General features: G+C 36.1%; 1 protein-coding gene across 8 annotated transcripts in view; it reads right to left on the reverse strand.

Moving 5' to 3' along the window:
• Positions 1-1,001: 1,001 nt before the first annotated feature.
• The window catches only part of C6H8orf34 (chromosome 6 C8orf34 homolog), a 361,855-nt gene continuing 339,261 nt past the window's right edge, over positions 1,002-23,595 (reverse strand). For 7 of the 8 annotated variants that reach the window (XM_047783787.1, XM_047783785.1, XM_047783789.1 and 4 more), the window contains 2 exons: positions 5,354-5,413; positions 1,002-1,768 (listed from right to left, as the gene is read on the reverse strand). In XM_047783787.1, the coding sequence (XP_047639743.1) occupies positions 1,761-1,768; positions 5,354-5,413 (68 nt within the window). In that variant the 3' untranslated portion in view covers positions 1,002-1,760. The remainder of the gene's footprint in view (positions 1,769-5,353; positions 5,414-23,595) is intronic. The other variant, XM_047783788.1, reaches the window with a different exon arrangement.

Below are 23,595 nucleotides of genomic sequence, written 5' to 3' on the forward strand. Positions count from 1 at the left end.
AGACCCCACAAGTCCCTGTCTAGGAACTCACATGGCCGCCATAAGAACCTACTGTTTGCTCCCCCTGACACCAGGAGACAGAGCCCCTGGCACCCAGGATCTGAGGGACGACAGAGGCCAAACTTCCCTTAAGTGCCAGGCAGCAAACCCAGAGGAGCATCACATGGATCAACCCCCTTTGTGCTGCCTGCACACTTCCATTCCCCTGACTTTTCTCAAGTCCTGGGTGCTCCTCAGCCCCCCTCCCCTGCTCTCCCTTTAACACATCTGAGCACCTCTGTACAAAGCGAAGTTGAGTTCAGTCCATGCTGAACCCTCTTCTCTATGGTGATAGTTTATCACTGGTTAAAATCTGTCCTTGCCACTTTGATCTGTGTCCAGTGGTAGTATTTTCAGCAATATACTCTGATGTCCTGGTGGATCTGATTCCCAAGGCTGATGTGGCACTTAGTAGGGTGACTGTCTCTAGGAAAAGGTCAGTGGGCAAGAGGTGGACAAAAACTGATCAAGTGACAGTGGAGGAAAGTATGGCTCAGATGACGCACTGGGGCGATGTGTTTTAAAGAAAGACCATTCCCGACAGGGAGAACATTGGGACCCTCAGTTGAAAGTGTTTGAAGATAGTCTTCACGGTAAGAATTTTTAAATAGAGGAGTTTCTGGTCCCATAAACTTACTCTCTTGCCTTCTCTCTTTTCTGTGCAGGTTTTCTAAGCCTGTAACTTATTTCTACCCATACGAACAATAACTTTTATGAAAGTTAGTCTCATGAGTTTCTATGCACACAAAGACATTAATATAAGAACATTTATTTTAGTATTTGCTTTAGGACTATGACTTCACTCATACAATCAGAATTTCTTTGTTTATTCTTTAGCCATGTTCTGGCCTTTAACACTTGTTTCCTTAACAGTTATACAGGCAGTTTTATATTTTAACCATATGCCTTAAAGGTCCAGAAAGTAAACTTAAATTAAGACAAATAAGAGAAAACAGACAGTAAGATACTTAGTAGATTTACTTGGTCCCATTCACTTAGCATCAATGCATAACACATTCCGGAAGCGAGCATATATCAAATTTAAAATGGATAATCTTAATTGGTTTCAATAATTGGATAAATGGTCAAACAATTTTGATTGCATATGCTTTGGGCCATGCATGTCATTCCTTATTGATTTTCTCTATTGAATTAACCTATCAATTATTTGTTTGGACAGGAACAAGGAAAGAGCAGTGATGGACAGCACGCATCTCGCTGCTGCACAAAACACATATGGCAGGTAATGACACCAAAGAGCTGACCCCTAGGGAGACCTAAATGGCTTATCTTGGCACATGTGGGTAAATGTTTTTTAATCTAAAAAATGAGAAAATATTATAAAAATATAAGAAGTAGAAAACCCTAGACAAGTTAAAATACAGAAAAATTTTAAGCAAAGTTATTGGAATCAGGCAATATTGAGTGTATCAAATAGTAATCTTAATAACTAGGTAGAAAGTAACCTAAACCCAGGACACTAACCATGTCAAGAGGCAGCAGGCATCGTGAGACCACCCAGAATCCTTTGCCAGAGTTAGTGTTCTCTGATGACACACTTAGGCACCCCCTGGTTACAAGAGTCCTTGTTTATTATTGATATTATAAAAATAACCATTCTCTAAATGATTACACATTGTAAATAAAATTAGAACTCTACATAAGGATTTGAATAACAGCAATTTTTTTTAAAGGACCATTTGCAACTTCTTCTGCCTGTTTCACAGACCTATAGGGGAGAAAGAAAACAAAAGATGTACTTAATGATATATATCTAGCACAGTACATTAAAAAGAAAGATTGGAATTTTAATGCTTTCTTCTACTCCATATGAACTTTTCCTATGGCCTTGACCTTAGAGCACTACCTGTTAGCCATATCTTACTGCCAGTGTGTCCATTTCTGACATCAGTATAAAACATTTTTTGCATATATAATATGCAAAAACATGTAATAAAATAATATAACATACAAAAATATGTTAAAACAGATTGGCTTCTCTCTAAATATGGCCAATGAGAAATACTTGCAAGGTATGTACACAATGACTCACCTGGAAAGAATTATGAAACTGGATTTAGAAAATAGAGTGGCATAAGGTGGGTCAGGCTGCACATGACCTACTTTAGCATTAGAACTCCTCATCCATACTGCTTGACTGGAAAGAATTTATTGATTTTTTCCTAGAAAAATATGACAAGGATGGCAAGGGGATGTGTCCGTGCTTCAAGAATACTTTATGTGTTTTTTCTGCTTTGTGCCTGAGTTATAGCTAATATTTCTTTCTTTCATCTTTTTTTTCATGTCTTTTTAGGTCCACACCCATGGCATATGGAAGTTCCCAGGTTAGGAGCCAACTTGGAGCTACAGCTCCTGGCCCACATCACAGCTGCAGCAACGCGGGATTCGAGCCGCATCTGCGATCTACAGCTCATGGCAATGCCAGATCCTTAACCCACTTAGCGAGGTCAGAGACTGAACCCGTGTCTTCATAGATACTAGTCGGGTTCATTACTGCTGAACCATGATGGAAACTCCAATATTTAATATTTCTGATTCACCCACCAAATAATAAACATACTGAAGGAAGAATTATCAACCTTCAAATGACTTCCAGGATCCGAAAGAATACTTTGCTCATGGTGTTTGCTCAACAAGTAGTTGTTTGATGAAAGAGAGAGAAAGGAGGATGGAAAGAAAGGAGGTGGGCAAAAGGGTGTTGGGTTATTTGTGCACATACTCCTTTATCTAGAATGTTCTTTACTTATCTCAATCAACCCCACTAACTCCTTTATCTGATTCCCTTTAGGACTTTTTTTTTTTTTTTTTGTCTTTTTAGGGCCACATCCATGGCATATGGAAGTTCCCAGGCTAGGGGTCAAATAGGAGCTATAGCTGCCAGCCTATACCACAGCCACAGCAACACCAGATCCAAGCCACATCTGTGACCTGTGCTGCAGCTCGAGGCAATGCCAGATCCTTAACCCACTGAAAGAGGCCAGGGATCAAACCCACATCCCATTGGATATTGGTCAGGTTCTTAACCTGCTCAGCCACAATGGGAACTCCTCCTTTAGGTCTTAAATACCATTTTCTCTGACCATTAGTCAAGGTAGAATTCTTCTGCTGCCTTCACTTATCCTAATGCTTCTGTAACAATAATCATCAGCATTACATGTAAATAACATTTAATGTGTGACTTTATCATCTAGTGTTTGTGTCACCTATGGCAGTGATATGTCCTTCTCTGGCATAACTCCTGATTCACTGTAAGCCTTTCTTAAATATAAATTACATGAACAACTTATTTATTCAATGTCTTAGACTGAAGGGTAGTATGCCTCTATGTCCTACAAAGAACATTTGAGGGACTAGGGAAGAGAACTAGAACCACACGATCTTTGTATTTCTGCAGTGGTAGAGTTATACATAGAAGAGATACAATTTTTATTCATGAAACAAAAGGACAGAACCAGAAAGAAGGCAGCTACAAAGAGTCAGATTTTGGAGCAAAGGCAGAGTAATTTTTTTTTTAAAGTAGGTTTTAAACATTTTTTACAATGTAAGAAATACATGTGGTTTGTTTGTTTTGTCACCATGCTGTATTACATCCACAGGACTGATTTATTTTTATAACTGAAAATCTGTCCCTTTTGGCCACCTCCATCCATTTTGCCCATTCCCTGCCTTTGGCAACCACCAATCTGTTCTCAGTGTCTATGATCTTGGTCGGGTTTTTTGTTTAGATTCTACATAAAAATGAGATCACAGGGCATCACTAATTTAATTTAGCATAATGGCCTCAAGGTCTGTCCATATTTTCACAAATGGCAAGATTTCATCATTTTTATAGCTAAATAATATTCCATTACATGTGTGTGTATGTTTGTGTGTGTGTTTATCACATTTTATTTATCTATTCATCCATTTATGGACACTTAGGTTTTTCTGTATCTTAACTGCTGCAATGAACATGGGGGTACAGATAGCTTTTTGAGACCTTTTTTGTAACTATCTGGATAGTATTCTGCAGGTGTAAATGCAGGTGACCCTTGAACAACATGGGTTTGAACTGCACGGGTCCACTTACATGTGGATTTTTTCCCAGTAAACACATACTACAGTACTACAAAATCTATGGTTGATTGAATCCACAGATATGAAACCACAGATACAGACAGTTGACTGTGAAGTTACACACGGATTTTCAACTCTGTGGAGAATCAGTGCCCAAACCCCTACATTGTTCAAGAAGCAACTGTATATGATTGTGTGTATGTCTATGCATTTTATACAACAAAAATGAATTGATGTAATATACTGTCTTGAGACTCACTTTTTTATGCAATATTGTAAAAATATTTCCACACCAAGGTATATACAGACAGATGGATCCAGTTAATATAAGGACAAATCTATGTATATATCCAGTTAATATATATCTCATTCTTCATAATAGATTCCATTATATAGATTGCTATAATTTTTGTCATGAATCCTCTTTTATTGGCCATTAGGTTGTTTCCATTTTTTTATGTTTTCCATGCTTCATTAAAAAACAGTTTTCAAGTCCTTCTATAAAACACATGTAATGAACATAATAATATTCTGATAACTACACAGTGGTGCACTGCAGAAAGTATTTCTTTAGGTGATTTCTTAATACAAAATGATTGGGTTAATGAGCAAATACAGCAGAGCACAGGAGGTAGTGTACCTCCCATCACTCGAGGTGTTCACACAGAAGCTGGTTAACCATTCGGTAGGTGCGTTGCAGAGAAAAGACAAGCACTGGATGGAAAGGGAAATAGACAGTTCTAACATTCTTTCTCATTTTGATATTTTGGCATTCTATGAGCACTAAGGACATACTCAACCCTTTACTTCTCTCTGTAACATACTTGAGAGAAGCTACTATGAACTGTTCATTATATATCCAGTTCTTGGAGTAGCCTCAGTCCCTGGATGTGACATTGTTCTGAGATACATTTAATGGTGTCATAGATTCCATGGTCTGCACAAAGGGAGCATATGTTCTCATCTCATGTGTATCTAAAAGTGATTTTCCACCAGGGAGGAAGGGTTTTAAATCCTCATCCCACTTCCTCGGCACAGAAGAATACATGCTCAACAAGGAGCCTGAGATCTGTAGAACATCATGAAAAGAAAGAGAAAACATTATGCAGAGGAGTTGGAGGGAAATCTTTTTCTCATTATAGGTCATGAAGACCATGTATTTAAAAAATTCTGAACTTGGAGCAGTTGTAAGTGGTACCCACCATACGTTGATATCAAGTGCCCTGAGCAAACGTACCAGAATAGACCAGTGCGGGACAGGAGGAGCACGGAACACAAAGGAGGAGATCAGCAGAGCCTGCACAAGGAAAGAAAAGAGGTGATACACTAGGCCAGGAGAAGGAAGAAGTCCATTAAGTGCAATTCCCCTGTGGTGTGACTGATGTCTAGTGAGGACTACTGAAATGAATATCAAAACTACATTCACAGAACCTAGTGACTGCAATTACACACAAGCTGTTTAACAGTGTGTATTCTCATTTCATAATTCAGTCTTTTCAATTTAAACTCTTTGCAATGCTAAATGAAAACTATGGCAAAAACCCCCTCCAAACAGTGTTATGACTTTATATGTGGATTACAGGAAGACCTCACCTAAATCACAGTCATAAGGAGTTCCCTGGTGGCCTAGCAGGTTCAGGATCCAGCATTGTCACTGCTATAGTAAATATGCTGGGGGTGCAGCCCAATCAATCAATCAATCAATTAGTCATAATTCTTTTGTCCAGCATAGGTTATAGAGGAAAGTCATGCTCTACAGACTGCTACCCTAACACAGCTTATTCAGGATTGGATATATACATTGTGATGCTGTAACATTTGCCACTTAATGTAATCATCACGAAATTATTATGAGCCTTACATAACACAGGTACACTATATTTTTTAAATTACTTAATGATTTTATTACATTTATAAATGTGCAACAATTATCACAACCAAATTTTGTAGCATTTTTAATGCCTGGCACATAATGCTAAATTGAAGTCCTCTGACTGCATCCCCGAGGCAGAAGGGCAGTGTCTAATAGGACAAGGGGACGAGAGTACTCTAATTTAAAACAGCAGAGACATTTCCATCATGGCTCAATGGTAATGAACCCAACTAGTATCCATCCATGAGCACACAAGTTCAATCTTTAGCCTTGCTCAGTGGGTTAAGGATCTGGCGTTGCTGTGGCCGTGGTGTAGGCTGGCAGCTACAGCTCTGATTGGAACCCTAGCCTGGGAACTTCCATATGCCATGGGTGTGGCTCTAAAAAGACAAAAAAATAAAAATAAAACAGAAGAGAAATAAAACAGAAGATCAAAGAAAATGAAATAAAGGCATCAAGAGAGGTAAGCCTTCACATTTCTTGAAGTGAGAGGAAAGAGATTAAGCCCAAGTTTTCCAAAGCAATCCTGCAAGGTGTTAATATAGATGATCCACAAACAAATGGTTCCTTGATCAAAGACTTTTTGACAACAACGTACCAAAAGCCTTTTGGAGGATCAAAATACACACTGGCATATTAAAGCTCTTAGAAGTTTTATAATAAAACTATTTAACCTGATATTTACCAAAGCTATTTGATAACAGATTTTCATATAACTCACTTTTTAAAATTCTACAGTGATACACTGGTACAGACTGCTTCAGCTAGAGTGAACGAAGAGGCATGTCAAGGCAATTGCTGCTTCACAAAATTCAGCAGCAAAATAGAAAAGCATGGGTTTTGTACTCAGATAGATCTGAGTTCAAGTTCTAGCTCCGCCCGCTCTCACACATGTGACCTTGGGCAAGTTAGTATTGCTCAACACCCTCTGAGGAGGAGGGTGATAAGAGAAACACCTCTGGAAATATCATTAAGCAGTGGGTATTTGATGGTTTTAGAGAATTCAAATTTAGATGAACAGGAACTACCAAAAACATCTGGCTTCAAGGAGATGGATGTACATGTAAAGCGAGTACTGAATAAAGCTGGAGAACTTGGCCAATTTTTAGAAATCTTACACACAGAGAGGCTTTGAATAAAGTAATGATGCATTCACGTTTGAGTCTTTTTTTTACTACCTGAAGGTATTAGAGGTGCTGGTGGGAGAGTAGTTGAGTTAATGCTCTGCTATCTCCTTTAAATTTAAAGTGTATTAGAATCCGTGTATTAGAAACACAGACTGGGGGAGTCCACTATTAGAGTTTTTGATTTAGTCAATGTCAGGTGGAACCCAAGGAAATTGCATTTCTTACAAGTTCCCAAGAGATGCTGCTGCTGCTGCTGTTGATTTGGGACACATTCTGAGCATCACTGTTCTAGGTAGTATAGACTTTAGGCTGGAGGATGAAGCCAGCTGTGGTCTGGCTTACTTGAAAAAGGAATAATGAAGTGTCCGGGTACCAAAGTAAGATTGGAGTGAAGGTTTAGTAGGAAATAGAGAATCTGAAAGGCAGAATATTTGGGACAGAGAGTAGATTATAGTATTCTAAGATTTTAGAGTTGGACACCATTTCACATTTGACAAGAAAAAAACTACACTGCCCTAAAAGAGCACTAGACTTGAGAGGGCCAGAGAATTATAAAGGTGGAACATTGGATAAGTCACCCAAGTGAAAGTTAAAATTTCCTAATGATGAGTGTGGTAGGGAGGAAAACAATGAACCAAGTGTCACCGCATCCCACATGAAAGATCAGAAATGACTGGTGAGATTATAGTGACAAGAAGGACACAGGACATCAGGGCAAATGGCAGGAGCCTAAAAAGGAGAATTTCAGGTAGAATGTTTCTGCTACTTCGTAGTGCTGGACACGTGATGATTGAAAGGAGCAGCTTCCCCTGGTGAGAACAAAAAAGAAAGCAGTGTCTTCTAGGAATCATTTCACACAAGGCAAAAAAGGCATGGGGAGTGTTCTTGGAATAGCATTGAAGAATGATCAGTTTGCAAACCAAATTCCCATTCCATAGGCCACACATGAAAGCGCTGAGAAATACGTCCACAGCGGTTAAGAATACAGATACATGAGAGGATTTTATTTTGTTAGGGGCAGAGAAGCAAGGCAGAGTGGCCAAGGATAACAGGAATAAAAGGCAGAAGTAACTAGTCTCAAGTTTCTGAAGTGAACTTTGGCCTAATATTCTTGTATGGCAACTGACTTCAGTGTCCAGGCTTACACCTCCTCCCTCTGTGAAGCAGGACTGCCTGTCCTGGGGATGGCCCATTACTCTCCATACCTGTGGGAAGGGAGCAGCTTTGGTGGGAAAAGAAGCAATGAGAGAGTAGCCATAAACTTTAGATAAACATTATCTTCATAAAGATCATATTTTTGTTCACAGATTAGAACTCTCTTCTTTCTTCTTGAATGTTACAGGTACAGGCTTATTCAATGAAAAACAGTAACATTTGGAGAAAAGACTTGTGGCTACTACCCGGGGCGGGGGGGGGGGAGAGGGAGGGAGTGGGAGGGATGGGGAGCTTGGGTTAAGGGATGCAAACTATTGCTCTTGGAATGGATTTACAGTGAGATCCTACTGTGTAGCATTGAGAACTATGTCTAGATACTTACATCGCAGCACAACAGTGGGAGGAAAAAGTATGTATACATGTATGTGTAACTTGGTCCCCATGCTGTACAGTGGGAAAAAAAAAAAAACAGTAACACAAATCACCTGAGGAAAGCATCCCACCTGCATGTGTAGAGACTAGCGTAAATGCTGCATTAATGCACCATGTTCACTGCAGCTCTGACTGAATGACAGTTACTACAGAGGAACAACACATTGAACATATGAAATGTCATTGAGCATACCGTGTTTTTATTGTGTATACCAGTAAACCAATTATTATACACATTTGTCTATATTTCTAGACGCTGTGGCCTCCATGAACAATCAGAATAGGAGACTGAGGACTGGCTGCTGCTCAATGAACCTTAACCAATTTGAACTGAATTCATTCTTTCATTTGTTCATTCATTCAAGTCACTCAGTAAGTATTTATTAAGTAAATGCCAAATGTATACATATTTATTAAATATGTGCTGAACACTTACCAGATAAGAATATATACATATACATTTTTTTTTTTATTTTATGGCCACACCCGTGGCATATGGAAGTTCCTGGGCCAGGGACTGAATCCAAACCACAGCTGCAACCTATGCCACAGCTGCAACCTATGCTGGATCCTTTAACCCACTGAACTGGGCTGGGGATCCAACCCACACATCCTTAAAGTGACCCAAGCTGCTGCAGTCAGGTTCTTAACCCATCGCACCCTGGAGGGAACTCAGAATAAGAATATTAAAACTAATTCTCCTTAATAGGTTAATTTTTGAATTAAATATGTGGAAGCAATTTATAAATTAGAAAGTCTATATAACTGGTAAAAACTTTTGAAAATGGTCTGCAGAATGTTTAATTATACTAAAGTTGATATACAGTTTTGGGATATTTAGTCAACATTTCAAAACAAGTCATTTTGAAGAAATTTGGCAGTATGCTTTAAACAGTTGTACTATTTTTAATAGCTTACTATGGGATTGAAAACACGCTTAATGTAATTACTAAATGTTATTTATTTTATTCTGTCAAAATTTTAATTTTCATGTTTATCATATATGCCTCCCTTAATTTTCTGGATGACTTTGTTTGTAGATAATAATTTGGAGCACAGTATAAACACAACTAAATCAAGTTGAAGTTTATATTAAAAGCAGATTTCCTATCCAAATATATTACTGCTTATTTCTTTATGTGTCACTTTTCCTTATTTTCATGTTTTAGAGTGTTTTCTTTACGATACAACTCTTTCAGTGCTCAGTGAAACAATTCCTTTTTTTGATACTATCTGTATGCACATTCCTTCCTCCTCCCTCCTTTTTTAAGCTTTTAGAAACACAACGACATTTCAGAGTAGAACATATGGCTTTGGATTAAGTTAGAATGCAAATTGCACTTAAATTGTACATCCTTGAGAAAACGTTTTTAACAAATCTGAGTTTGTAAAATCAGTGATATACATCAAATTGTCACAAGAATTAAAGGAGATACTACACAGCACATAACACCAACAATTCAATGTCAATCCTCTTCCATTTTCTCCTTTTTTAGAGATACATGTGTTTCTATATAAGCCTTAAAATGTCAACTACTCATAATAGGTTTTAAAGAAGCATGGAATGCTATAATTCTAAATATGTCCTCAAATAGACTTTGAAGTTATATTTTATGTCAGGCTACATGACAATTTGCCCAACTTATTATTAAATTTTATATCTATTAGAGCATATGCTGGAGTTTCTGCTGTAGCACAGTGGTTTACGAATCTGACTGCAGCGGCTCAGGTCACTCAACTGCAGAGGCATGGGTTCCATCCCCAGCCCAACACAGTGGATTAAAGGATCCAGCATTAGCACAGCTGCAGTACAGGTCCAGCTGTGGCTAGGATTCAATCCCTGGCCCAGGAACTTCCATATTCCGTGTGTGTGGTCATAAAAAAAACTATGCTGTGAGAGTTAAAATCTGAGAATTGAGCAACTGTAGATACACCTGAGTGTGAGCCCTTTCTCTGCAGTTTACCAGCGTGGGGACCACAAGGAAGAAGCAAGACCTTAAAGGAGTCTCCTCACTCCTAATGTTGTTCCCACTCCATCACTGCATCTAAAAAGAGGAGATTAGACTCCCACTGAGAATAGTAAGCGACATGTGTGTGTGTGCTAACGATAAAAAATGTCTCCATCAGTAAACTGCACTGAGAACCTCTCAAGTGCCTGGGAGGAAAGTCCAAGCAGGAATAAAAACAATATCATTAAGAATCACATCAGTAATGGTAAATAGAACCCTAACAATAAGTGAGAGACAAAAGTCATTGTGGGATAGAAGATAAATACTGTCATTAAATATTTAAGAAACAGAAACCATTTCATATGATATGTGCTTAGCCTAAAAGTAAAAACTTAGAATTAACTAATATTTACCAATTTTAAAGTATTGCTGAATTTAGTTTGCTAAAATTTTGTTGAGGATTTTTGCATCTATATTCATCATGGGCTCGTTCTTTTCTTTGTTTGTAGCGTCTTTCTTTGGTTTTGGTGTTAGGGTAATGGCGGCCTCAGAGAATAACTTTGGAGTTTTCTATCCTCTTCAGTTTTTTGGAATAAAGAAGGACAGGTTTTAGCTCTTCCTAATTTGTTTGGTAGAATTCTCCCATGAAGCTATTGAGACCTGGACTTTGGTTTGTTGATATTTTTAAAAATTACTGATTCAGCTTTCTTTTACAAATAATTGCTCTGTTCCATATTTTCTATTTCTCCTTGATTCAGTCTGGAAAGAGTGTATGTTTCTAGGAATTTATCCATTTCTTCTAGGTTGCCTAATTTTTTGGCATATAATTATTCATAGTAATTTCTTATGATATTTTATATTTTTATGGTGTTGACTATAACTTCTTTTTCAAATTTGCTTTTATTTATCTGGACCCTCTTTTTTTCTTCGTGAGTCTAACTAAAGATCTACCAAGTTTGTTTATCTTTTCAATGAACCAGCTTTTAGTTTCATTGATTCTTTCTTTCTTCCCTTTCTTTTCCTTTTCTTCCTTCCTCCCTTCCTTCTTTCTTATGTACTGGGTAAATTAGATAAATTTCCTGATCTTGCAGAAGTAGCCATATATTAGACAGGTCCTGTGGAGCCCAGCAGCATACTCCCTCTGGTCATCAAAGCTATATGCTCTAGGGGTGGCCTCTATATGGGCTGTGTGAGCACTTCTGTTGTAGCAGGGCTGATGACTATGGGTGTGCCAGAGGCAGGACTGACCCTCTGGTCTGACTGACTGGCAAGCTCGAATCATGCACTGGCTTCCTGCCCATTGGTGGGTGGGTTCTAGTCCCAGGTAAATTAGCTGTGGGACCCTAGAGGTCTTGTGGCTGGTGTCAGCCTTCTGGTGGGCAAGTCAGAGTCATGGCACAACTAGCTGTGGGGTCCAGGGTCCCCAAGTTTATGCTAGCCCACCGGTGGATGGGACCTCATCCTGGGGTAGCTGTCTGTCTGGCCTGGGGCGGGGGGGAGGCTTTGGTTAGTGCCAGCCCACTAGTGGACAGGTAAGCCCCCAACACTAAGTCTCAAAACATTTCAAATGACTAAAACCATCTGTACAGAGCTTGTTCTTTAACCAAAATAAATGCAGGATGACAAGAAAGTTGGATTTAGAGAAGACATGTGAACACCAAACCTATATATTAGAAAAGAAGAAAGGCTAAAAATTAGTGAAGTAAGTATCCATCTTGTGCCACATAGCTTCACTTTTCCTACCAGATGTACTCCTTATAGTCAGTATCCAGCTTTTTGCTTGAGGAAGCTGAAATGCATGGTATATACTAACAAAAGTCCCAACTCCTCTACTTAGATTTTGCCAATAAGGAGCCTCAGCCAAGGGTGGAAGAATGGAAGACAGTAAATTCAGGGTATTTATTCTATTTCATTCTTTCCCTCATCTTAATCAGATCTGGTCCTTCAGCTGAGTATTATTATTCTACATAAGGCAGCCTGCTCTCCATGACTCTCCTTCCACTTTGGGTTTTGGTAATTTCTTCCTTATATTGTCCCTTGGGCATGTCTGTCATTTCAGCTGCTACTGGGTTCAAAGTATTGCGTTATTTCCTGTGAGTTCCCCTTCACTTACACCTTTATTAATTGTCCTTTTTGAAAACCCTCCTTGAATTCCAAGCATGCTGTTTTCATTCTGTTGGGCTACTGATGAATACACATCTAAAATGTAAGAAGAAAAAGAGCAGACCATAAAGCCCAGAGAAAGTAGCAGGAAGCAAAGCATATAAATAATAAATCAATATCATAAAAAACAAACATACAGTGGAGCAGATCAACAAGCTAAAATGTGGCTTATTTAGAATAACAATGAGGGTAATAAACCTCTTACTGAGATAAAGATAGGGAAGGCAAAAATGATCAATATCAAGAATAAAGAAGAGGCATTCCTATAGAAGTTGAACATGTTTCTAAAAGCTGTAAGATCATATTGTAAACACTCTGTGACAATTCTTTTGAAAATTCATATAAAATAAGCAAATTTCTGAAAGAATACACCTTATGCAAACTGACAGCAAAGAAATAGAAAATCTGAGTATTCATATAAGTATTAAAGAAATTAAATCCATAATTAAAAATTCCTCACATGAATACATTTTTCAGGCCCATATGGCTCTACCAAGACTGAACTCTTCCAAACACTTAAGAAATAATTAACTATTATGCAAACATTTCCAGAGAATCCCTGAGGAATTATTCCCCAGCCTATTTTATGAGGCTAGCAAATACTGTATCCATCAGACAAACCTAATTTTCATTACGTTCTGCATGTGAATTTTTGTGGATTTAATCCTATCACAAGTATAGAATATATTTATGAAACAGGCTGCTGCTTAGCAGAAAGGATTAAAAAAATGGTAATATCTTAGACAGTATGACAATGTAAAAAGAAAAACCTTGCGCAGCTAGAGGGAGATAATTCTGGCTAACAAAGAAGTCCCGTGATGCCATCAGAGAGCAGAGAGAACAACCTTAAACCTGACCAGGGCAGGAATGGAATGTAAATGAGTGGAGCAAGCAGCTCACGCTAATTGTTGCTATGAGAAAATGTAAGCCTAGTATGGCCATATCTTTTGTTTTTCAAAAAGAAGAATATCTGGATTTTTTACTTGATATATCCTAACTTTTAAACGTTGGCTTAAGTTTATTTTTATGTTAAAATACTATCCTAGCCAAAAAAGCATGCCTGCAGATAGAGCTAGCCCTATCACTTGCTTTTAAATATTACTGTATATGGATATGCCATCAGTGTATCACTTACCTTTAAATACTAAATCAACTTGCCTTTAAATATTACTGTATATGGATATGCCATCGTGTATCACTTGCCTTTAAATATTAAATCACTTGCCTTTAAATATTACTGTATATGGATACACCATCAGTGTCCTTTGAAAACATAGCCTTTGGTATGAAGCTGAGCCCAAAGACAGGCTTTTAACAAAAGCAGTAAGCCCTTACAAAAATAACATTTTTTTTTCAAAAGTTACACCTAAAATCAAGAAGAAAATTTAAACTAGGAGAGAAAATGTATAGACACTGCCTCATGGTCAAAAAGACTCAATGTATACCTTCCTCTGGATATACATTTACAATTCAGCTAAAGATGCCCAATCTTAATTGTTTGTTTGTTTGTTTGTTTGCTTTTTAGGGCTGCACCTGCAGCATGTGGAAGTTCCCAGGGTAGGGGTCCAATTGGAGCTGAAGCTGCCAGCCTACACTGCAGCCATAGCAACATGGGATCTGAGCTACATCTGCGACCTACACCACAGCTCACAGCAATGCCAGATCCTTAACCCACTGAGTGAGGCCAGAGATTGAACCTGCAGACTCATGGATACTAGTCAGGTTCATTTCTGCTGAGCCACAACAGGATTTCCCTGAATTGTTTCTTTTGAGTCTAGAATATGAATAGTGAACCAAAAGCAAAGCCAGAGATGAAAAGCAGAATATGGTAATTTCTCTAGAAATTTTCTTTGCTCCTGACCTCTGATCAACGAATTAGCTATAAAGAACTGTGCATAGTAACTGCCACTCCTTTGGGCTTCACTTTCCTCACTAATAAAATTAAGACACTGGATGGATGATATTCAAGATGTTTCACACCTTTAAAATTTTATGATGCTATGAGCCTATCTATACAGTGATATAACAGTTACCACATAAAATCCTTTCATAGGAAATAGTCATGTAAGCTTTTGAATTTTAACTTTATTATATTTTATTTTTAATATAAATTATATATCCTTAAAGTATAGAACATGATGATTCTATGTGCATATACACAGTGAAATGATTATTACAGTTACAGTCAGGCTAATTAACATATTTCTTTAGTTTTATTTGTTTGTTTGGGGGAAAGCACCTGAAATCTATTCTTTCAGCAAATTTCCAAGTATTCAATGTGGTATTTTAAACTATAGTTATCATGCTGTATATACTGGATCTCTAGACTTATTCATCCTACATAACTGTAACTATGTACCTTTTGACAAATAACTTCCCATTTTCCCCACTTTTCTGCCCTTGGTACTACCATTCTATTCCTTGCCTTTATGTATCTGACTTTTTAGATCCCACATATAAATGAGACCATGCATTTTTTTTTTTTAATTTCTGTGTCCGGCTTATTTCACTTGGCATAATGTCCTCCAGTTTCATCTATGCTATTGCAAATGGCAGGATGTCTCTCTCCCTTTTTTTTTTAAAGGCTGATCAGTATTCATTGCATATATATGTACCACACTTTCTTTTTCCATCCATCCATCAACAGACACATAGGTCGTATCCATACCCATGCTATTGTGACTATTGCTGCAACAAACAGGGGAACATAGCTCTTTAAGGTACTGATTTCATTTCCTCTGGATATGTACCCAGAAGAAGGCTGGCTGGATAATATGGTAGCACTATTTTTAGTTTTTTGAGGAACATTTATTTTCATAACAGCTGCACCAATTTACATTACCATTAAAAATGTCTATAGTCAGAACTCCATATCAGTGGGTTATAAATCCACAGATTCACCCAACCTGGACTGGTTAAACCTTCAGATGTGGAACCAGCAGGTACGAAGGGCTGACTATACTATGGCATTTTATGTGAGAGACTTGAGCATCTGCAGGGATCCTGGAACCAATCATCTATAGCCACCAAGGGACAACTATACAAGGATTATTTTTTTTCCACATCCTTATCAACACTTCTCTTTTATCTTTTTCATAATAGCCATCCTAAGAAGTGTGAGGGGATAGCTCAATGTAGGTTTGATTGCATTTCTCTGATGATAGTAATGTTGAGCACCTTTTCATGTACTTTTTGGCCTTTTCTGTATCTTCTTTAGTAAAATATCTATTAAGGTCCTTTGCCCTTTTTTATTTAGGTTAGTTGGAATGTTTTTGCTAGTTTGTATGAGTTTGCTATATATTTTGTTTATTCATCACTTTTCAGATATATGGTTTAATAAAAACTCTCAAAAAATAGGTATATAAAAGAAAATTTCCTCAACATGATTATGACTATTCATGGAAATCCCACAGACAACGTCATAATTAATGGAGAAAAACTGAAAAATTTTCCTCTAGGATTCCCCACATTCACCACTTACATTCAATATAGTACAGGAAGTACTAGCAAGAGCAATCAGACAAGAAAAATAAATAAAAGACATCCAAATCAGAAAGGACAAAGTAAAGTTATCAATGTTGGTAGAGGACATGATCCCATATGTAGAAAACCCTAAACACTCAAAAAAAAAAAAAAAACCCTCTCTCTGGTTCAAATGAATAAACAAATTCAGTAAAGTTGCATGATACGAAAGCAACATACAAAAATATGCTGCATATCTTTACACCAACAACAATCTACCTAAAAAGGAAATCAAGAAAGCAATCCCATTTACAATAGCATCAAAGAATAAAATACTTAGAAATAAATTTAACCAAGAAGATAAAAGATCTATACACTGAAAAACATAAAACATTGATGAAAGAAATTGAAGAATACATAAATAAATTGGAAGATGTATAAACAAATAGAAAGGTATCCCATGTCCATGGGTTGGGATTATCAATATTGATAAAAATGTTCATACATATCAATATACAGATTCAATGCAATTCCTATTAACATTCCAATGACATTTTTCAAAGAAATAGAAAACAATTCTAAAATTCTCATGGAGCCGCAAAAGACCCTTAATAGCCAAAGCAATCCTGAGAAAGAACAGACTTGGAGGCATCACACCTCCTGATTTAAAATTATATTACAAAGCTATAGTAATCAAAACAGTATTGTACTAGTGTTTTAAAAAGACACATGGATCAACTGAATAGATTAGAGAGCCAAGAAATAAATCTGAGTGTATATGATCAATTAATTTTTCAACAAATGACCCCAAGAATACACAATGGGGAAAGGATAGTATCTTCTAAAAATGATACTGTGATACTGTGAAGACTGTATCCACATGCAAAACAATTAAAGTGGACCCTTCTTACTACATACAGAAAAATAGATTTAATACATTTTAAAGAGCTAAATATAAGACCTGAAACTATAAAACTCTTAGAAGAAAACAGGGAAAAGCTTCTTGACTTTAGTATTGTTAATGAGTTTTTGGATATTACATCAAAAGCTGAGGAAACAAAAGCAAAAATAAATAAGTGGACTACATGAAACTAAAAAGCTTCTTACAGTAAAGGAAACAATGAACAAAATGAAAAGGCAACTTAAGGGTTGGGAGACCACATCTGCAAACTATATATCTGACAAAGGGTTAATATCCAAAATATATAAATCGCATGTGCTTTGGGATTTCAGGTAAGAGCTTATTCTAAAGTTGATCATGTTTTATAGAAAATGATGAGCTGGAGCTACATATATTTACTGATATTTAATTGATAGATTAATAAAAACAAAGTTTTAAAAAGCAGTTTCAAAATGATTTTTTTTCCTCCTAAAGTTAGTCTACACTATTAGCCCATGTTTACTTTCTTTGCTTGGTAAAGAAGACAGTATTTTCAAAAAACATTTTTTTGGGGGGAGCCTACTTTTAATTTTACATTGCTTTTAACACAACAAAATACTGGGAGACTTCGAACCCCAAAACATTTATTTTAATTATCTTTTATAAATGGCATATCTTAGGGAGATGACCTCTGTTTGAAATAGCACTAGTGGAAAGGTAGTTTAAAAACAAATTTTCTTCTCATCAAGTTATGAAATATGTATAGGGCCCAATACCTGGGTTTCTGCATCATTTAAGTGAGTGTTATCCAAAGCTACAGATATGAATGTTATCTTCAGAGTTTGTCCCTAGGTAGATTCTCCCACTGCATGCTTGATTAATTCACATTTCTTATCCTTACAATTGGGACCCTCTGCTTTTTTCATGACTTACCTTTTAAGGCTTATTCCTCTCTAATCCACTGTAAATGTCCAGTGTCTTCCCCAAACAGTACTAATTGCTATGTTCCCTCAGGGACCCAACAATGCTCTTCCTGTCTTTGTGTATTTGCCTAGTCTTGCTCATAGGAAGTTCTTGACCACTCATGTCCTTCAAGATCTTACCCATCTCCCAGTTCAAAAATCACTTTCTTCATGAAGATCTAATTCCATGTTCTTTCTGTTGACTTAATGTTACACATCCCTCCTCTACCTTCATTACCATTATATTTATCTCAATAAATAAGAGGTCTTATGCTACAGATGCACTTCTCTGTAACTCACTATTGAAAAGAGATAACTTTTGTGTGTGCAACTCATATGCCATAGAGAAGTTTCTCATTATACATATGGTGACTCTTCAAGATCCATAAGTAGGACTGTTCTACGGAGGTAATCTGGCCAATGGGACACATAGACCTTAATGAAGAATCTTAACTACATTCCTGGTTTGGGACAAAAATGTCCATATCTGTTCAATCTGGTGAAGGTGAAGGAGGTCAATGTTGCAGAATAAGCCAAGTGGAATCATGGAACAGTTTGACTAGTGTGAACATGTTCAAGTTCCTGAAGTAACTGAAAATTTACAGAACAAAATCCATAGAGAACAAAGAAGTAGGCTTTACTTGCAACCAGCCAATACATTCTTCTCATTTGTAAAAGATATATCTCATCTAATATAAAACTGCCCTATAAGCTAAGTCCATCAAAGTTAAAGAATGAACTAAATTTTCCTTCATTTTGTTTTAATTACTTTATTTCAGTGTTAAGCCACACCTAGAACAAATAAAAGAATCTCCCAAGACAAACAAAAAGTATTTGATAAAAAGACTAAAAACATGTGCTAGTCATTTATAACTTTGATTTTTTTCAAAATAACAAAGAATTGGACCATGTATCTCCTATTTTTTTTATTTTAAAGAATTCAACTTCATACAATAATCTAAGGAATTCTGCATTTTAAAAGAATAGTTCAGCTGTCTTATTGCTTAACTATAGCCTTCTCTGATATCTGTTATGAAATTTTCTGAATGCTATTGCAAATGACAAGGAATTTTTAATAAATAAAGCAGGTAGTCTGAAGTATGTAACTTTATATATTGCTGAGTAACTTGACACATTTTTCCTTTACACTTAATAATCGTTTATTTGGTGAGATTAAATTTTATATGCTATTAAATGTTACCCTTTAAATTTTTCTAGGAGCTTAGAAATCAACTGAACCATTCATAATATCAGAATTTTACCACAGACATGGGAAACATTTCAAAGTAATAATGCCACATGAATAATTCAAAGGCATTGGCCTCTAGAAACTACAAAAAACTTATTTATAACCAAAATAATTCTCTACAATTAGTGTTATAATGAAAAGTCGCAATGTGACACTAGAAGTTTTGCTTCTAACAGATAATTAACAGTAATTATTAACTTACTTTTATATTTATTGGTTAAATATTAATTCTTAAATATTTATGATAATAACAGATACCAAACATGCAAATGGTGACATAACTAATTTAGAGGATTTATTGCCTCGTCTGAGTTCAGATGCCATAAATGTTTTCCAATAAGCTTGAGAATTTTCTGAACACTCATAGAAAACTGAAGAGATTAAAAATTATCAAAATTTTCTTTTTTTTTTGGTCTTTAAAAATAACCTACTATAGTTTGCTAGAAGTTTTTGTCTTTTTTACTGTAAGATCTATCTTTCCAATAGCTTTGTGCTATTTTTATTGTATTACTATTATTGTTTCTTTCTTGGTTGTTTCCAGTATGAATCTTTTCTTTATAAATATGTAAGATAACACCATTGACCTCTAAAGGAAAACAAAAATTTGTCTTATCCCACTTATCTCCTGAGCTATGTATAGTCTCATTTCTAGGCTGTATTTCTCATGCCACAACTTAATGCTAATAAAATCCTGAGAATTCCAAGGATCATGAAACCCTGACATTTTTAACAGAATTGTCTATTAACTCATTTTGGTTTTTATGCTATCTACAGTTCATTGCTCCTCAACCCATTAGCAAGTATACCAAATAATATATAATTGGAGCCCCCAAAAGAGAGATAACAGAAAAGGGATCAGAAAGAATATTTGAAAAAATAATGGATGAAAACTTCACACATTTGATGAAAACATGAATTTACATATCCAAGAAGCTCAAAAATCTCCAAGAGGATAAATTCACTGACGTCTACACCTACAAGTCACTTTATCAAAATACAAAGATCAAGAAAAAACTTTGAAAGCAGGGGAAAAAGAAAAACACCACAACACATCAGATACAAAGGGTCTTCAATAATGTTAGGAACTGATATCATCAGAAACCATAGAGGCCAAAAATCACCTGGATGACATTTTCCTTGAATATAGGTTGGAATTAGTGACTTGCTTCCAAAGAACTGTATAAAAAGATAGGTAAAAAGTAACTTTACAATAGAGAAACCAGAAAACACTACCTGAGCTTGATGATAACAGGATATCATTATGTTAACTGCACATCTCTCATATTAAACAATGAAGGTGTTTCACCTTCTTAGTCTTCTTCCCCCAAATACATAACCACAGTATAATCATGAGAAAACTATTACACAAATCCCAGTGGAGGGACATTCTACAAAACCCTTGACCTACAGTTCTCAAAAGGTTCAAGGTCATGGAAAATAAGAAAAGACTAAGAAACAGTTACAGATCAGCAGGGATTAAGGAAACATGATGAGTAAATAAAGTCCGAGGTTCAGTTAATAGAAGTGTTGGTTTATTAATTTTATAAATTTATCAGTGTAATATAAATTTATAAATGTGAAGGGAATGTGTAAATCCTCTGTTTTATCTTTGCAACTTTTCTGGAATTCTAAATTATTCCAAATTATTCCAAACTAATTATTGTTTTTAAATCATCTGACAGAATAAAAGATTAATGAAGATTTTGTGTCATGCTTTTGTAAGAGATAAATAAAAATGCAGATTGAAATTTTAAAATTAGCATTAACATTAAAATATATGCTGAAGGAAAGGACATTGAAATACAACACACTATTAAATTACATGATACTACTATCAAGAACAGTCCTAAGTGTGCAAGAAAAGTTGCCAACTTTAAACTTTTAACATTAACTTCTATTAATTCAAAATATAACTAATGAGGCTGCTCAATTTTTATTATCATTTTGGGCACAATATAGGTTAAGTTGGGGCCCAGTCATCAAAGCAGGAGCCTAAGAGTTTGATTTCTGATGAATACATTTATATTTTTTACCCAAAGCCTAGAACAGATAGTAAACTTCCTTGCTGTTGTCCACAGCTGGAGAGTAGAGATATTTTGTTTCCCTTTTCATACCCAATGCAATTTTTCCAGGTATCAGGCTTAATAGAGCATCATCATACCAGCCCCTAAGCAGACCCAGAACCAGCTCATCAATTTTTATACAATAAGATCTCAGACCCCACAGCCTAAGACCTACATCCAGTCCTGAATCTCAGTGAGTCACCATAGCATAGACCACACTTCTTTGGCTCTTATTTCTTTATTTCGAGCATCTCTGCCATTTCGTTTGTTTGGTTTGATTTTTCATTTGTTTGCCTGTGTTTAGCTTGGTTATTCGTGTTTAAAAATCCAAAATGTAGTTAGAGGGTGCTATCTGGCTTGACAGTAACTATTTAATGACCGTATGCCTTTGCAGATGTTGAACCTACCAACCAGAGGACCTGACCCTCAATTTTACTCCACATTTATCCCATCAAATTTCAGCCCTTCTTCTCCTTCTCTGTCTTCCCATTCTATGCTCAGATTTAATTAACAGACAGGAAAAGCAGTCTGGAGACACAAGGCCCAAAGTTTAGCAACACTATGGAGACGACTGTTAAAACATAATCCTCTGATTCACTGGACTTTTCATTCCAGTAGTTCTTAATCTTTAGAATAAGGAAAGATCAACTGAGGAGCTTATTAGAAATGTAGAACTCAGATTCCTGTGAACAGAGATTCTGATTCTCTGCGTCTAAAGTGGAAACCAGGAACACGAGTAGCAAACAAGTGCCCCAGTAGACTCGAATATCGGAATTGAATTATTTGGTAACTTCAGATCATAATTGGAGAGATCAAAAACAAACACACTCCTGACATGAGTTTTTTAAATCTGTGATGTAGACTCTATACTAAGATCAGAGTAGAGGAAAAAAGTCTACTTAAGGGTTCTGCTTATCTTATTTATAATAAAAGTTTTAAAGCTTCCCATTTAATTATTAAAGACATGTTTTCCTAAGTGGTGCTCTTCTATAAAACTTGTTTGTGCTAAGTCTTATTTTAAAAGGATGCAATGAGAAATATGCACCACTACAAATACCCTGACGTTATGTGGAAACTTTCCGCCATGATAATTTCGTCTCAGGAGGAATCTGAAAATTCCATAAAATTACCTGTGTATAATTTATAGAAAGCTGAGTCAAGAAACAGGTGTTACCATTGGAATAATGAATCTTGTCCTTTTCCTCACTCATAAATTTCTAATATATGAGCCTCCAGACTCTAAATCAGATGCTGGGTGCACAGAGATTTATGTCACTTATTTTCTTTCACAGAGGAAATAACAAGGTAGATGATCTATACATACCTTACCAGCTGTTCCACAAACCTCATACTCTGAATATGGGTATCAGTACCTCAGTGGCTTCATCTCATATTTGTCCCAGCCCTTGAATGTTGGATGCCTCTCTTGAAAAGTATTTGCATCTCTGTGCTGTGAGCTTGGCTACATTGCCAACTAGCATTCCATTTCCAGATGGCTCCTATTACCACCTAATTATTTTTAAACCCTGATTTTATTCAAACATTTTACCATTGTCAAGGGTCACCTCCAATATGACATTGTTGAAATCAAATATTTTTGGTTCTAGGTCTATGGTTAAGAGAATTTAAGAATGACTTTCTTCAGAGTGATTGATAGACCATGTGGCAAAATATATGGCAAAACTATAAATCCAATATTAAAATTTTAATAAAACTTTGAATAATTTTTATGACAGTTATCCAGTCACAATTATTATTTTATCTGTTTCAAATTTACAACTGTCCTGATAACCAAGTTAGAATGTACCAAAGAAATGTATGTGGTCATTCACTTATTCATTTATTAAATCTTTAGCTATTAATTGAGGTCTTATTATCTGGCTAAATAAAATAAAAAAAAAACAGATTCCTTCCTTCAAAAATTTTGCACCCTAATAGAAGAGAAGAGGGTTACATCTTATTATCAAAATATTGTTGAAGAATAAGCAATAAGGCAATATGATTGGTTGACAAGGGTTGAAGAAAGTTCTGAGATTTTTAAACTTCTTTGCATTATTAAGCTGCTTTACAGGGTTTATAATGATTGGAGACATATGGATTTGAGGGAAAGGAAGTAGGTCTGAATTTGGGCTTGGATTAAATACACTATTTTGATTATTTTGTT

Source organism: Phacochoerus africanus, chromosome 6 (assembly GCF_016906955.1).
Source record: "Phacochoerus africanus isolate WHEZ1 chromosome 6, ROS_Pafr_v1, whole genome shotgun sequence".
Taxonomy (NCBI): Eukaryota; Metazoa; Chordata; class Mammalia; order Artiodactyla; family Suidae; genus Phacochoerus; species Phacochoerus africanus.